General features: G+C 37.9%; 2 protein-coding genes across 4 annotated transcripts in view; both read right to left on the bottom strand.

Annotated features, from left to right (window-relative positions):
* Positions 1-3,065: 3,065 nt before the first annotated feature.
* On the bottom strand, positions 3,066-14,726 carry LOC115918701. The gene is made up of 10 exons (XM_030987347.1): positions 14,717-14,726; positions 12,212-14,275; positions 11,690-11,854; positions 10,945-11,040; positions 9,455-9,565; positions 8,325-8,509; positions 7,557-7,702; positions 5,881-6,110; positions 5,047-5,182; positions 3,066-4,126 (listed from the first exon to the last, which is right to left on the bottom strand). Exons 1-10 carry the CDS (start codon positions 14,724-14,726, stop codon positions 4,033-4,035), a joined length of 3,237 nt encoding a protein of 1,078 aa, XP_030843207.1. The 3' UTR covers positions 3,066-4,032.
* The window catches only part of LOC115924773 (acidic repeat-containing protein-like), a 21,979-nt gene continuing 17,095 nt past the window's right edge, over positions 13,404-18,287 (bottom strand). For all 3 annotated transcript variants that reach the window (XM_030987600.1, XM_030987594.1, XM_030987590.1), the window contains 2 exons: positions 14,784-15,982; positions 13,404-14,275 (listed from right to left, as the gene is read on the bottom strand). In XM_030987600.1, the coding sequence (XP_030843460.1) occupies positions 14,802-15,982 (1,181 nt within the window). In that variant the 3' untranslated portion in view covers positions 13,404-14,275; positions 14,784-14,801. The remainder of the gene's footprint in view (positions 14,276-14,783; positions 15,983-18,287) is intronic.

Here is an 18,287-nt window from a genome sequence, read left to right as displayed (position 1 = left end):
AGAAAGCTTACTAAACAGTCCTTTTCAGGACTTCCCCATCCTCTTCTCTCATATGGTGCAAATAAAGCCTACCCTATAAGATATAATATAACTTTGAATTATATGCATTGCTTTTTTTCTTTTTTTTCAGAGATCCCAACTCAATCCCAATTATTGTTTCAAATATTTTGATACTGACTAAAATTTTGGTGTATTCTGATGATTGATGTATGGCAAACTGTTAATTTTAAGCAGATTAATCAATCATCGTCTAATTGTAATTATACTTAGTGTCCTTCAACAAAAATAATTAAATTGTCAAAGGTTATAAAAGTGAAATGTTAACTTGAAACTACTGAACAATGGAAACAAAAGCACTGAAAGTAGTAGTAAATCATTTATTATTCACTTTATTTTTCACCTTTCTCTGTTGATATAAAGCCATTATATAGGTTATTTTTTTACTACATACGACTAACCACAGAATTGTCGAAAGTACATCAAAATGTATACTCTACTAAAAAGATATTGCAGATACGTTAAGAATGAGTAAGCGAGTCAATAATAATATCATGGCAAGCGAAATTAAATTGTTTTTCTGTTTTCCATTGCATATAAAGCAAAAACAACAAAAAAGGCAAATAGTAACACTGAATGAGGAATTTCACCTCAAATGAGCTAAACTTACAGGCAGGAATATCTGTACTTATACTTTTGCATTTCTTATACTTTTGCATTTGAATGTTTTTGTGTCATAACATGCTATACTAATGATTACTAACTTAAGCATAATTATATGCACCAATTTAGGGTCACTGAAGAGAAAAAAAGGAGGTGGAAAATGGAGAACAGTTAACAGATATTAATACATAGCGGTGGATAGAAAAAGAAGAAGAAAAGAAGAAAAATAAGGAAAGAAGTCGATGAAAAATGCAAACAGGAAGAAGTCAAGATGCAAAAGAAATATCAATATGAAAATCCACTATGACACATGAAACTATGAAATCACATCATAAGCAATATAAAACTGATATAAAAGCAAAGTTGAGCTCAAATAAGCTCAGGTAAAGTACAAAATAATCTATAAATTCTAGAAAGAAAGACTAAATTCCATATACTTCAATAAGAAGTGTGCAGAAATAGACTTGAAAAATATATTCCTACAATACAAGTGTATAGAATAACTAATTTCCAACTATTATCATATAAATACACTACAAGTAAATATATCGCATGATTAAGTAAGGCACATACAGAATTAATACAAATGGCGATTCCTATACAAAATTGATTATCTGAAAAGTGATTATATTATATTAGCTCACATTTTAGTAAGTGAATATTAAGCTTTCATTATTATGCTCAATAATTTACATGTTTAAAAGGCAAAGTACAAGGTACAGGTATTACAGTACAACAAATTAGGTAGAACGTTAGATACTGTTTTATGAAGGACAATATGCCTAAAAACATAATATATTATTCAAATTGCAGAAATACAATCAAGCTAAAGAAATGTGTGATTGAAGTACTGATTGCGAATGAATACAAAGAATGGTCACAAAAATGTTGTTCCCCCATCACAGTACAGAAGAGTTGTCCAAACAAGAAATATACAAATATATTTGAAAGGGAAGTTTAGTGGTAATAGTACAACAAGTACAACAATCTTTAGAATTGAACACATAATTTCTTTACATGTATGTAATGATTAGTACTTCTGCTTAAAATTGGAAGAATACTGCAAAACAACTGAAGAATACCAATAATATACCTTCTTCTAATGGCCATTCCTTCTCATAATGGTGGAACATAGCCAACAACTTAAAATATACAACAACACAAAAAAATTGCTGTGATATTCATCTATATTATGTCTGGATAACCATTGACCTTAGCTCAACATTAATGAATAGATTGCAATGAATTTTGATGTTCAGTGGGACCACATATAATATTGAATAGTATGTTCTAAGACACAGTTTTTAAGATATCACCATCGCCAGTACATGAATCATATAATTCATAATTCCAGTAAATTGGCAATAACTTCTGGGTTTCTTTAAACCTAAATCTAAATAGACCATCTCACCGGGGAAGTACAGGATAGAAAAATAGCCCAAGAAGATAATACCTTATGAATCACTTTTAATAGTAGTAGCATAAAAAAACACTGTCTGTCATTGTCACATCTATACATTTAAATGGTATATTCTGGAACATAATAATCAGCCATTCAGAAACCTCTTTTACATTGTCTACAATGCTCATTATCACAAAAAGTATTAGTTATCACCAAAAATGTAGAGTTCTATACATCAGAGTATAACTTGATTTGGTCTCAACAAGCAGACACCCTCTGTTATTCTGGGTGTGTTCTCAAATTCAAAGCCTTTCAAGTTAAAGGCACTTCCCACACCATAGGTTAACCAACAGCAATTGAACATAATCATACAAATTTGAAATATACAAACAAGTATGTATATTCATTTCACATCTACTATTTTACTACTACAATACTGTTTTTTTAGCCAGTGAAAGTACTGATTATAATGACATACACTAGAGATATAAATGTACTGAAATGGATTAGTTGTACACAAAATGCCTGTCTCACAGCAACATGCTTGTTAGAATATACGCTGAGGCCGCCAGCTACACTCAGCGTATATTCCAATAATTACGATTTGGTAACGAAAGGAAACTTCAAGACAAGAGATATAATGAATTGAAAATGGTGAACGGAACACAAAGGTCAATGAGTGAAGGGAGGGGTGGACGGTTTCATATAATCTGCTCTTTTAATTGCCTTCCCTTCTCCCTTTCTTTTCCTCTTTAGTTCCCCTTCCCCCTTCTTTTCCTCTTCACTTTTCTCTCCCCTTTCTCTTTTCTTTTTCTCTTTTGTTGCCCCCCTTTCCTCCTTTCTTTTTTTCTTTAGGTCTCCCCCTTTCCCCCTTTCTTTTTGTCATTCAATTGCAGGGTGGGCAAGTGGCCCTTTATAATACCCCATGGTAGCTAGGCCACTGCTAAGATACATGTATATACATAAACGAGAGAAAAACTTCACAGGATTGTAATACATATTCTGAATACAATGCTAGCCCTGCCTAAAATCAACACAGCAATTTAGAAAATAGACTTTGCTCCAGATTAAGCGTTATTTTACATGATTTTAAGTTCATATAAAAAGGATGGAAGAAAATGATAAAGGGGATTCAAATGGTACCAAAATCTTGCCAGAGCAATGTGGCACATCAACATTTAACCTTTTCACCACAGACAGTTGAGTGGACTTGGACTTTTGTTGAAACAAGGGTAGGAGTTAGTTGGCTACCAGTTATGGAAAACCCAATCAACTTTGACCTAACCTTGCTCATATCATTCTAAGGTGAAGGGATTCAAATGGTACCAAAATCTTGCCAGAGCAATGTGGCACATCAACATTTAACCTTTTCACCACAGACAGTTGAGTGGACTTGGACTTTTGTTGAAACAATGGTAGGAGTTAGTTGGCTACCAGTTATGGAAAACCCAATCAACTTTGACCTAACCTTGCTCATATCATTCTAAGGTACTATCTTAATCACCAAAGAGACGTAGCTATATAGCAACTGCAGGGTTACCAAATGATTACAACTCCATATCATCATCTTACTGCACTTTGATATTTGGAGTGGCTTCATCAGTTACACAACTAATCACCATGGAAACAAAGGTAGCATCTGGAAGATTACTGAAGATTGTAAACTTTACAACTAGGTGTATTAAACTGCTCAAATATGGATTGACTCCATTTGTTACAAACTATTAAATCCAAGGTGCTGCAAAACCAGAAACTTCACAGCATGAAACTGTCAGGAACTGTTTGTCATGATGGTCATTTTCATGGCAAGAACCTTTAGCAAACTGCAAATATTCTGTGTTGTGATCTAATAATTTTGTGGAATGAAACGTTCGGAAATCTCAAACATCAACAAAATTTGCGGAAGTTTCTGGTTTTACAGAATGAGCTGGGAGTATAGCAATGACGATGGATCTTTGGTGCATCTGGTCTCATATATACATCTCTGTTCCTTCATCTTCTCCATCATCAGGGTTATTGGTAGAGATCCACCGACCTATGGAGGATGCGAGGGCAGCTACCCATCTATCATGGAAAAGTGAGAAGAAACACAGAATTACAATAGCGACAATCAAAGCATTCTTTGATATAATTTTTTCTTGAGTTGCAAATAAATTGATTAAACGCTGGAAAGTCTACACAATTATTGTTGGGATTGTTACCTTTCTACCCTTCTTTATTTTTTTGTGGAATCTGTAATTAGAAAACACAACTGGTTAAAGGTATAGACCAGTTCTGGTCATGCGATTGCATTGTGAAAGAAACGTTGTGGAATTGATCAGAAAAGGTTGATCGTCTAGCATATAAGTATTGGTGTTTACTGCAAGATTCTGGAATCATCAAAATGATAAGAAATTTGGCCAAATCTTGGTAAAGTTATAAGCACTGTACACAGAAAGATGTATATGGGACTATATATCTATCCAGTCCGGATAGATATAACAATTTACCAAATATATGAATTAGTAGGCGGTTAGTCAAAACATATTCTTTCACATGATTGGTGATAAGAGCTTCCATTTCATTTTTGAGAGGGGGGGGGGGGGGGGCTTTTCGAAAACTGGTCCAGACCTTTAATGATTCACATGATCATGTGGACTGATGATGATGAAAATGATGACAATGTAAGATTAAATCGTGATGATGACAACCACATTACCATGACTGTGGTGAAAATGTTGAATATTATGACGATGATACATGATGATGAGGATTAATGATGATGAAAATGTTGATGACGATCATGTTAATGACAATGTAGGATTTAGAAATGATGATAACAGATATGAAAATGATGAAACTCTCAATGTTGAAGGTGATGATGATGATGATGGTGCATGACTATGATCAAGACAATCATGACATCAAGGTGAAAACACTCATCACCAGACACATCTTTAAGTATCTCCCAATTCAAATAAACGAACTTGGTGACTTCAAAATACCTTTTACGATCTGTGTCGTGATCTGCAAAGAAGTAGAACTCTCTCAGCTCTTCATCCGGTGGCTTCAGGATGAAGGCAAACTTCTTACCCTTCAGCTCCGACTCCTGGATGCTGTAACCATGGAGATGAACCACACCTAGAGATGAAAATGATTTTACATTCATTTACAATTTCTCCATGCAAGTAGTCCAAATGAATTCCGTGACAAATCTAGGACAAAGTTATTATCTCATGTAGCTCTCATTGCCATCATTTCTTTTTTGCAGTACATCATACTAACAAGTAATGCAATTTTTTTCAATCTGTTCTCTTGGCAATGTAGATTTTGATTTGGAAAGTCAAGAATTCTAATAGTTTAGACATAATTTTAGCCAGGGTAATTCAACTTTCAATTCTATGACCACTGGAACTTTTTGTATACATATTTCAGGTGTCCATTTCAGTAGATGTCTTTAATATCCTGTTTCGTTTGGTAGGAAAACTCATTTTCAAACTAATATTCACTTCCTCACTAAAATCTACCCTTCATTGGCTGAAAAGCAATCTCATGCATGATGATCGGCACTTTTAAAAAAGACAACAAACATATCCTTAAAGCCCGTCTGCACTAGTTTGGCCAGGAGGGATTAGACCACCCAGTGTGGTCACTGACAGGTGGCTTTCTCATCAACTCAGCTCTCAATTAACATAAGAAAAGAGGATGATGGGGGACCAACGGGCACCGCTTAGGCATTGTTTTCTACATAGAGGGAGCAAGTAGCTACAAGTAGTACAGTGGGGCTTTAACTCAAATCAGTTAAATGATTTCTACTTCAAGACAAACAAACAACAAACCTTGTGCATCCAGGGCATCCATCTCCTTGTAATAATAGAGGCAGGCATCCTTCAGAACACAGAACCGTCTCCGAGCATTCTTCATCTTGCCGTTCCATTTGGTGAGGAACCCATTGCATTCTGGGTCCTTGATTGACAGGGCCGGCAGACTCACGTTGTGGGTGCTAATGTCCAGCCAGACGTCCGTCTTGTGGCTCGGGTTGGCCGCATCGTTAATGGCCTTACCCCAACTGGAAAAAGAGATATAGGTTTGGAGAATATTCTTTTGATTTGATTTGATTTGATTTATTGATTTCTATATCAATCTTAAACATATATATCTAATACCCTTTTCTAACTGCACTGATTTTCATCAGATGCATCCGGACGCATCCGATGAAATGGTCAGTTAGAAAGCAACAGAGGAGAAAAAGGTGATTAAATAGCCGATGAAAAGAAGAGAAATAGGCGATTAAATTCTCATTCTATCGGTGCTACACCGATGAAACGGCCAGTTAGAAAACGTTTGGGAGAAAAAGGCGATTAAAACAGCGATTAAAATGGTCAAAGGTTGCAGTATACGCGCACTTTATCGTAACCAGCTGTGTTTGTTGACTTATGGTTGAACATGCTGCATGCTAGCTAGATGGAGCGCGGGCTTAATAATTACGCAATAATTCTTCACTTCCGGCAAGGGCTCGCCACAGCGAGTGAATTTCACTGGCAGTTAGAAATCGACAGGGGGAAAACTGCAGTTTCACCTCTGTTTACATAAGGAAAATTCAATCGGTATTTTCATCGGTGTGAATCCGATAGAACCCAGTTAGAAAGCAGTATTAAACATACATTATGTCAGTGGTGTCCCATATAAAAGGTGAGCTATTCACTCCATAAGTAACACTTGGTGAGATTGTTTCATACCATTCACAAACTCTGTTGATGGCATTACCCAACTGATGGACGGACATAAATTTAGTTTAAAAACAGAGGTGGGCCATCAATTCTAGTCAAGTAACAACTGGTGTGATTATTTTATAGCATTTTGTCTGCTGGAGAGCTAGAAGGTCATTCAGAATATACATAAAAGAGTATTTCAGTAAATTCCCCACTAGCTGACAGCTGACGATTAACATAATTTGTCGAGCCACAGAAAATAAATTGAACTTTTTGCTTTGAAATCAACTACATTGTCTTATTATTTTTAACCATTAATCCACTCCAGCAACGACATCATAGGACATTCCTAATACATATATAAGTGCTTCAGGGGTTTTCCCTCGCTTGGCCAGATGACGAAATATGTAGAGATCTAGTAGGTCTACCATTATGAATGTTAACTTTGGGTAAACATAACATGTAAACTTGATATTAACATGTACACTCAACAGGACTGCCCAAATAAAACAATCAGATTGTCATGAGAGGATTGAATATTAGCTTATCAAAACACAAACTTATCAACACAGTTGGCCCTCTGCCTATGGGAACTGGGTGATCCCTGTATTAAACCTATGTGGATTAGAGGATACAGTAGTCACTGGATTAAGATAAAGAATGAAGAAAAAAAGTGGGGATAACTGGGCTATAACAAAAATGGGACCTCCAAGTTTGAAGCCTATTGCTCATAGTCCCTTCATCTAGCTGGTTTTCTAAAACATTTGACAAATATCAAAGGAAAGAAGAAAAAAAATTCTCACCTGCTCATCTCCTCCTCATTGGCTGTGTAGAAGACATATGTTCTGGCGCCCTCTTTGGTGAGTTTAAATGAGAATTGTTTGCCGGCATCCCTAGCCTTGGTTACTGTGTAGTTCTGCAGGACTATTGCTCCCTGGGGAAGTTTATCCTGCATGGAAAATATATTGAAGGAGAGATAATGTACTTATATAGATTAGGGATGAAGTATTACAGTCAAACCTGCTTTAGTGACCACCTGTCTACAAAGACCACATTTTTTGTTTCCCTTGAAAATGGTTTCTCATTGAAAGATGTACTAAAGGAACCTGTTTACAAAGACCACTTTTTGTGTTTCCTTTAGGCAGTTGCTATATACAGATTTGACTGTATATTCATTTTGAAAACAGTAGAAAGAACTCTAATTATTGTCAGATGAGAGGCAAAAGGGCTGGTATACTTTGACATACAATTAACATCTTTCTGGCTCTCAGTAGATGCTATCTAACCTCATGCTTCTGTTCAAACATTAGAACATAAATGAGTAATTCTGTGATTTGAATTCTAAATAAAATTTCTATGCAAGTGAAATATGCCCTGTCTGCATTATTACAAATTGTTCACAATAATTATAATGTCTGCTGAGAAAAAGGGCAGTGACTGTAAACAGAAAATATGTGTTGATGCTCTTCTGGCTCTAAACAGGCATGTAAAGTATATCAAAGAAACAAATATTTTATGTCAATAAATCCTAGAAATAGGGCAAAAATAAATTAATCTGGAAGTAGACTCACATTCTCAGTCTTGTAGAAGTAGAGGCAGTTGTCATGTTTTAGAACAAACCATCTTTTTCTCCACTGTTTGATCGGACCGGCATTGGCCATCTTGTGCATGAAGCCACTCATGATGGTATGATCACCTTGGACGTTGAGACTGTTGCATACCACAGTCCCTACAACAATCACCAACGGCTCCGGAGCTGCAACAACAACAACAAAATCAAGATATCATTGACATCATCTACTAACACAGAATCTTATTGACGTATAATTCAGTGAATGTTACCACTAATAAAGATGAACCCATTGTCAATAGGTAGCACAGGTTCCTACCCGGCACTTGAAATGATCACCATTGAGGTTGAGACTGTTGCATAGCACAGTCCCTACAACAGGCACAATGGTCTAGGAGCTTCAACAGCAACAACAAAATCAAGATATCATTGACTGCATCGATCAGGCAACAAAATATAAAATCACATTGAGTAAATTATAGATGTAGTGACTCCTTGCTCTGGATCAAATGGTGAAACATCACTGTTCCATTCCCGGTCACAGCTTGAATGTCCTTTAGCAAGTCATTTAGCTAATATGCCACTCTCAACGTAGACATAGTGCATGGGTACCTGATAGTAGGTAACTCCTGGGGAGTGTTTCACAAAGACTAAGATCGACTTTTTGTTGGACTTAACTATTGCAGGCCTTTCATGCCACTAGTTCCTCTAAAATTCCTGGCATTGGTTTCTCAAGGAATGAACAAATCGTGGTCACAAATCTACAGAATTTACATTTTTGTATAGTTTATTATTGAAGAAAAAAATATTATCTAAAGATCCTAATTGAGAGACTAATGGTGAGACCTACCAGGGGCATGAACGGCCTGCCATAGTTAAGGTCAACATAATGTTGATCTAAGTTTTTTGTGAAACACCCCCCTGGAAACCTATCAGCACCTTATGGTAATGTGGCTAAACCCGGCCAGGTTAATACTTTGTGGCTGCCTTCCCATATGTTCAGCTACAGTGGTGAAAATAAAACCCCACTCCCACCATTACTAGATTGAAACTCTCTATGGATGTTGTATAATCAGCATGATAACACTTCTTACAAAGAACATGATGGCAATAAAGATGACCATTACATACCTTCTGTGGCTATCTTGACCACTTCTGAATGGCGTACTTGTCTCACATCTTGACCGTTGACTTTAATGACCATATCACCGACCTTTAACCCCGCATTCTCTGCAGCACCTCCTGAATGGCATAGAAATGTGGTCGTACACAGTGAGGGATTGAACAGACATGCATGGAAAGATAACTCTCATCTTAAATATATGTGACTTGGGGGGCCGGGGGGGGGGGGGGGTGTTTCATGAAGATCCTAAGTTGAACTTAATAATTATGAAAAGCCGTTACCATGTTTGAAAGTATTTTGTGAAAGTTATTTTAAAAGGCATAAAATGTTGATTCAGATCATTCATATTTTCCATTATCAAGGAAATTTAGTGTTCTTGATGTGAAATCTATGAAAAGTTTAAAATACTTGACTTTTTGCTTTTGAATATGTTTTATTTTAAGGCTACAAATGGCTCTCCATAATATGTAAGTCCAACTTAGAGTTGAGTTTGACTTGGGATCTTTGTGACACATTCCCCTGGTATGGCATCAAGAAGTGCCGGCGGTCTAGAAACAAGAATTCTGCTACTGGTAATCCAAATCTATCTTGTGCACCAAGGTGACTTTATGATGAACCAGTAAGTATCTACAGCTGAGAAAATTTGAAATTCTAGATATATTGTTTGGCACATGTTTTAAAAGAACCCATCAAAAACCAGGATGGATATTTTGACAAAATGAAGCAATACTCAAAAGGGTAATCATAAGGTTGACAATTTGTTTTTGATCTAAAAATTCATAACTTTCTCATCCTTCATTAGATTTTCCTCAAATATTCTGTTTCTTGCATTCTAAGCTTTTTCATTAAAATTTGGCTCGAAGGAATTTGATCATTTGGCAACCAATCCATTGCAAAGTATCATTATCCTCGATATTCAAGTTAGCTCTAGAAGTGCTATCAACTTAGATATACTAACATTTTAGATGTGATCAGTAACTCATGTCAAAATGGTTATACGATAATTGCTCCTGCGACAATCGCTCATGATCAAATTTCCTACACTAACTGAATTCTTAACCCCAACCCTGGGCCCAGCACTATGCCTCACCTTAACCCTAACCCTAACCAAACCTAAAACCCAAATGAAACTCTAACCCTAACCCTACACCTTTGACAAAATAAAGCCTATCAGCATTGTCGCAGGAGCTCATGTCGGTTCACAGACAAAGTAGCTTGGACTTGTCCTGAAACAACCCAGTTCTAAAGGTGGACTGTCTCTTTTGATAGTAAGAAGTCGTATCCAGACACATACCCCCTGGACATCTACCCTCCAGATAACTACCCCCTAGGACAGCCACCCTCTAGGACGACTACCCCCTGGGACAATTACCCCCGGACAACTACTCCCCAGACAACTGCCCCCCGGCCAACTAGCCCCTAGGATAGTTGTCCTAGGGGGTAGTTGATAGGGGGTGGATTTCCAGGGGGTATCCTAGAACAGTAAGAAGAATCTTACCTGGGTCTAAGGTTGTAATAACCACTGGTTTGCTCTTCTGTATCCTCAAGCCATAGGTGCCATCTTGTCTGCGAAGAGTGATCGTCCGCTCTCGACCTAAGGGTCAGAACAATAAAGGGTGACGGGACAAATTGGCACAAAGGAGAAAATCACTGTGGTTCAAGTGGTCATCTTAAAATACTTTGCAATAATTCTAGGAAGATGTAAGGCATACATGTTATCATAAACGTGATAGAAAAAGAAAAACTCTTCTGTATTCCCGTGTTGTCTGAGAGGGTTCCATACAGACACTCAGTGGACAAGTATTGGTATTTCAGGCATAAAATCTTTTTGGAAGTGAGATATTTCAATTTGTTTAGAGAACTCTTGCTCCTTCAAGCACAGTCTACAAAGCAAGTTTTTGTTGGTACAGTGCTCTCTACTGTTTAGTCCTACAAGGACACTGTGAGTATATTCAATCTTAACGGATATACATTGTGTCATTTTTCTGGCAATGTAATAAGTAACAAAATGTCTTTCTTTTTTTTTTTGACGAAAAAAAGAACTAATACAATCAAAACCATTTACTTTTGTGAAAGGCAGAATGTTGCGATTCTCATTGCATAGCGGCGATAACTGCAGCAAGGTGGAGTGAGATGGTTGGTTCCTGATGTTTGGCACATGGGAATGTGAGGTTTTTAGGAGTCAAACGGGTAACAAAAATCACTGCAGTGTGACCGGGACTAACTAGAAGCCAAGAACTTACTAATTCTGGACAATCGCACAAAGTCCTCCGAGCCCCTCCTTCTCTGGATGCGATGAGGACGCTCTCCAAAGCTGGATTTGAACTCCTGCTCGGAGGCTGTGGTAGCGAGGGATGATGACTCCGACAGTTGGCTGATCGTGTCTTTGGCCTCATCTGCTTCAACATCTAAATGTTTGAAATTGTTGCAAAAATATACACTTTATTAGTTTTCCAGAAGGGAGATATTTTTAATTAAAAACACAAACAATTTTCTCCCACATCCTGTATAAGAGAGTTTGTGCTTAGCCTGGTCCAGCTTCACAGGGATCATTGACTTTCACAATTTTCCAAACGAGTGATATCTTTCACTAAATATGTAATCATTCTTTGTTACTTTGAATTTAAAACTTTTAAATACAAATGGTTAACACATTGTAATCAAGCTAAAAAGTTGGATGGAATATGGATGTTAGAACATGCAACTACAAGGTAGGACTAACAGTGATGAGTTATGCAAGAAATACGCACACCAAGGTGACATACCATTTTCAGGATCAGGTTGTGTGCTCATCCTAAGCTCCTCATCAGTCTCGCGATATTTCCAGTCTTTCTTTTTGTAGCTCGCATCATAGATGTCAATCTTATCATACATATTCCTATTGTCGTCATCACCATCATTATCTTCATCATCGTCCTGACTGGAATCAAGACTTCTGGGCTCTTTGACGATGGGTTGACAGGGGACCAGCGATGAAGAACTGCTCGACGTTGAGGAATCGCCCTCCACACGGGTGAATTGTGGAACGAGGGGCTCTGGCATGGTTGTCACAGAGACAGTCACTGCAGCCACTTCAGACCAGGGCTTATTGATGGCATGCTCCGAGTGATGTGCAGGGAACTCTGCACTGTCGCTTAATGGTTCTGATTCAGTGATACTAATAGCGACAGACTGATTCTCACTGAGATTAGAGAGGGTGTCTGCTGGTCCTGACATAAGGGTTGGATTGCCAGCAGGGACCTCCACAGAGGAACTTCTTAGTGCTGCATTCCCTACTGGCTCGATAGTAGCAAAGTGGCGGAACTGTTGGGGATTGTTCCCTTGCTGTAAAGCACTCTTTTCTGTTGATTCATCTGCTGATGAAGTGATAGAGGTCTGATCTACAAAAGCTGTTTGTGTACACATGGAGCTGGATGGCATACCGCCTATGAACACTTCCTCCTCTCCGTCTGAATCCACTTGAGTCACAACAGCTCCTGCTCCTCCTCCATTGACGATGTGCTTCTCTCTGGATGCATCATCATCTGCACCACCAGCAACTTCCACGTCGCCAGTGAGGGAGCTTTCATCATCTTCATCACTCTCTACGTCGACACTCCTCACCCGATGGCTAAGACTGATCTTTGGTCGAGAGAACGGTCTGGAAAAAGAGCTTCTTGGAGCCGGGAGAGGTCGTACAGCATCCTCACCTTCCAAGGGAGTGGTAGAGACATCTGAAGTGGTGGATGCTCTCCCAACTTCTAGTTCTTCTGGTGTTGCCCCAGGACGCATTCTTGGAGGTTTTGATGGTCTGTCCTCCTCGGAAGTGGCGCCTTGATCCTCTTGAACAACAGCTGTTGATTTATTATGGACATTTTCAATTACAGTATTCTCTTCTGCCACCTCTTTCTTCCCTTTCTTTGGATCTTTTTTAGGTTTCTTCTTAGAGTCCTTGCTCTTAGAGTTTTCAGAAACTGCTTTTTCCTTTCCAGAAGCTTCATACTGCTCATGGAACTCTCCTGAGGAATACTTCAGCACTCCAGGCTTCTTCTTCCTTGACAACGAAAATACCCGCTTCCCCATCTCATCAAATTCTTCTTCACTCTCTTCTTCTTCCTCACTTGCTACTTTGCCTTCCTCAGTTAATTCTTGCGCAAGTTCCCCTTTGGCATCCTCTCTTTCTTGAAGTTCTTGTTGTTCTTGCCCTTTAGTTTCTTTGCTCTCCTCAATATCCCGACTGACTCCTGGTTGCTTAATTTCTGAACTGGACACAGGTATATCCTCAGCAGCTAACTCAACACATTCACCTATAGTAGTTTCACCAACTTCAATCTCAGCTTTCGATGGATCCTCAGTATTTTCTGGAGTTCTAGTGTCTTTTTGAAGGGCTATATGGTTATCACCCTGACCTTCTACGACAGCAGAGCTTGATTTAGACTGTTCAACAGTGGGTTCTTGAATACTGCTATGCTCTTGTACAGGAACAACCTGGTCATTCTCTTTTGCTTTGGTATCTTCCTCAACCTCAGTGTTGCCTTGAGCCGCTGCTGTCAGTGAAACAAGGACAATGTCTTCATCATTTTCAGCAATGTGTCCTTCCTTTTCTTGAAGATCTCCAAAAACACTGATGCTGGAGTTCTGTCCTTTCAAACTGTCCTTTTCATCAGGATCAGAGGTCTCTGCATGAACCCTTGTTTCCTCCGCTTCTTCTTCGTCTTCTTCTGCAATCTCCGGCTGGACCTCAAAGACTCCACATTCATCCTCACTGTCTGAACCAAGACGGCTGCTTCCCTGGCTGCGGACAGATTGGGACTTTTGACTTTTGAAAGAACTGCCACCTCTGCTTCTATCTGTGAGAGACAAGACGAGAACATCGAACCAATAAGTACCATCATTATAAAAAAATAAATAGTTCTTGTTTGTACAGGGAGAGTTACAATGGCACTGGAAAAAGTTGATCCTTCATAAACATGATATCATGCAGACATTACGGTTCAATAGAAAGAGTAATGATCTAAGAAATGTCTAAAAACAAATTACTAGCATTGGTGCCAATGGATAATGCATTAATTCTCTATCACCTAGCCCCTTTAAAGCTATAAGTTCTAGAACCTCAAGAGCCTACATGTATTTCCTGGGAAATACTTCCTCTCTTGCTGCTCAGATAAAGGAAATAAAAAATTCATTCTCTTGTAGTCACAATTATAAACCGATCCATTCTTGGTTGTCAGTCCAACAATTAATTTTTGTTATTGCAATGTACTTGAACCTTTATCTTTGACTAATTAAACCCTCAACCATTAGGACAGGATATGGAATAACCAATCTTGCATAATAGAATCCCCTGATTATACTTACTTAGAAAGTCATAAGAGTCTAGAGACTGAGAGGACACATCTGAAGAAACACTTGACAGAGATCGACGCGGGGCAGGAATGGGGGCTTTGGAGATACTACAGATTCCTCCTTCCTTGTTGAATCTTCAGTTTTCTCAAAGGCATCATCATCATCATCATCACATGATGTAGGATCTGTTGTGACACTTTGGTTTTCTGGCTGGTATGTAGGTATGGAGTTGGCAGTGACGTCTGAAGAAGCACTCAAATTATGAAGACTGTCCTGTACAGCTGCGGGTGAATCGCTATCAGGAACAATATCTGTGTCAGGTACAGGTGAAACATCAGAGCTCCTACTTGCTGATGTTTCACAGGATTGGGTGATAGAATTAGTATCAGCAGTCTCTAAAGCATCTTCTTTAGGAGAACAGTCGTTATTAATACTTTCATTGTCATGTGGCACTGGAACTTCTGAAGAGTCTTCACCCCTCACAGAAGTATCAACGGGCAAATCAGAAGGGGTTGCAGCAGTATTGTCTATAGAGTTACTCTTCAAAGTTTCACGATGTCCTAGTTCATCATTCGGTGCATGACTTTCTAAATTCGCAGGATCTGAGTTTCTTAATACATCATCAGTGGATTGACTAATTTGATTACTGTCAGCATCACCCGAGCTTTCTCTGCTTTCTTCAGGTGATAATGAATTATGGTCTATACTTTCACTTATTACACACTTTTGTTCCTCTTTCTCAGTCTTATCTTGTGGGGAAATCTCTGTTTGGTCACAGACAGACTCCTCAGAAGCAGGTGTACTCTTTTCCTCTGATATCGCTTCAGTTGTTCCTGTATTTTCCTTGAGGTCCAGGCATTGCTGTGGAGAAGCAATCCAGGATTTCCTCTTGAGTGGAGGCTTGGGCTTGGGCTTAAAGGCTACAGGAGGTGGAGTACCACCATTGGTCACCGCAGGGGCTGTCCCCGAAGAGGGCGTTGCACCAGCACTCACTGATCGAGGTCTTGATGATTCCAGAGGTGGTGGCTTAGGGGAAACGACCGGAGCTTGGCCAGGCTTGGGCTTTTGAGCAACCACTGGTGGTGGTTTGGAACTTTTGGTTGGTTTGGCTGCTGGGACAGGGAGAGCATCACTTGTGGCTCGTCTTGGCAGGGTTGGCTTGGCACGAGGCTTGGGGGCAGTCTTAGGTGGAGGAGTAACAACTCCTGCTCCTGAAAGAAATATGAAAAGAAAACCAAATGTTTTAAATTATTTTTAATTTTATTGAAAGATAATGTTGACACATGGTCCCATATATTGCCATCCAGTCAAAACAAAATCACAATTCTTGTGACATCTTTCTGCTTTCATTGTGCCATTTGCACTTGTTATCTTGAAGTTGAAAGAAACGATCATATCTAACTTTTAAATGTTAACATTTTCAATAAGAAGCACTAGTATTGCTTGGTCCATATTAAATATAGTATTCATTATTTCTGGCCAGAAAAAAAGTTTAAACATTGAAGGTTTGAGGATATGATCATGTAACCTATTTGTAATAGTAAAGGTTTCCATGATTATTATTTGAACAAAGTGATAGAAATTCGAAAGGGGGACATCAATGTGTTATGAAGACTAGAATAGTAATATTCATCTATTCTGGCCAGAAAAAATATACATATTACCATGCAAAAGGCTTTCACACTCAGCTGTCCTTGAAATGTTTATTTATGAGCAATAAACATCTTGATATTAGCTTTCAATAAATTGATATGCTACAAATCTGGATCCACTATTTGTTTTAAAACTTTCATTCAAATTTCCCTACCAAGAATTTGAAGTAAATATCAGTATAATTAGAGCAGATTCGGTTTGGCATGTAGCTACATGCATTGCTAGTTCTTTTTGTATCATCAAGGATTTAATTTAAAAAAATTGTTATCCCAAATGGTTCATTTTTAGTCAGACTATCACATTTAATGATTCTCTGTTTCATCATCCATTCACAAACATTCTCCTTTATGGTAAATCCTCTTTGTTTTCTGAGGCTTTATTTGATTTTCTTTCTTAGGCTACTTGCCCTAAACCATGTCCATTTTTCACTTGTATTTTTTTGCCCCTTTAAGAGATATACAGAGACGTATTATTACACGACTTGAACCACATATCTATTAAAGCAATTAAATCCGATTGAATGAGTTATGTGAGGAATTCACCTAAGCAACAAGGCATGAAAACAGTGCGTACCTCACCCATACTGAACTTTAAAGGTCATGAAAGTAAATGAAACCAAACCAGGAACAAACCTGTACAAAACTTGTCAAAAATATCTATTTCACTTCCTTATGTTTGGGTAGTATATTGCATGGCAATAATTATCTAAATGTATTACAGAACAATGGAAAGCTTGTGTACTTTGTCATTATAACTCATAAAAAGCCCCACCCCCTTTCCCTGTCACAAAATAAAACACAAAAAGTCATGTCACTTATATTTGAGGATATATAAACATTTGCAATAATTGAATGCAAATGCCAGTGCTACATGTACGTATCAAAGTTCTTTTAAAAGATTTGTGCCAATGAGTTAGATTAAAAACCTTCAGCTAACAAAATACAATGAGACCAATAGTGCATGCATGTAGACAATCGTGTTTTCTACAAACATCAGATTGTCCACATCATACATGATTAATTAGAGCCAGAACTGTTCAAAGTTCGTTTTGAAATTGGATTTGTAAATATGCCCAAAAGGAAAATAGGTTTGCAGAGCATATTTGAGGTTACATATGGCTGACCTCGCAAACATTATGAAAATAGATTGAATGATTCATGAAACATATAATCTGAATGATTGAAATGTAGCCACGACTATCAGAGAATGACTCACTACTTTTTTTAAATAAAAATACATTTAGTAGGGATAAAATTAAAAGTAAATCAATTTAATCAAAGTAATAAAAATGTGCCGACATGAAAAAATGTACATATAAGACTAATGTAAAGGTTTGAACATTTGGACAAATGTATATTCTACCATGCTCAGTTATGGATGTAACATGAGAACTGCTAAGATAGACATACAAAACAATGAAACATCATTCTGTATATAAATACAGAATAATTTTTATCTTCATGTACTCTGTAGGCTAGACAGTTATTAGACAGTATTTTCATCACCATTTTCAGTCTTCAGAACCTTTCCTATAATGACAACACTCCCCTAATCCCAAGTGAAATGACAAATGACCCAGCAGGTCAAGTCAAAGGTCAAAGGTTCAACCCATCATTCCAATCCCACTCAGGTGATATAACCAAGGAGTTTACCAGCACTCCTTGATATAACCTATACCAGAAGATGTGTGGGAGAAAGAATTCAACTCCAAAAGCTTACCATAGTATTAACAGGGTGAACTAGAATAACAAGGGAGAATAGGAACAAAACTAAGAGAAGGATTTTGGACAAAAGAGTATAGACGTCAGAAGTGTGATGTCATACTGGCTAAGTTGTCAAGGTTACTGGTTACAAATAAGTTTG

Source organism: Strongylocentrotus purpuratus, unplaced genomic scaffold (assembly GCF_000002235.5).
Source record: "Strongylocentrotus purpuratus isolate Spur 01 unplaced genomic scaffold, Spur_5.0 spur5_contig_839, whole genome shotgun sequence".
Lineage (NCBI taxonomy): Eukaryota > Metazoa > Echinodermata > Echinoidea > Camarodonta > Strongylocentrotidae > Strongylocentrotus > Strongylocentrotus purpuratus.
Note: the sequence above shows the minus strand (reverse complement) of the source record. Positions and strands in the feature narration are given on the sequence as shown.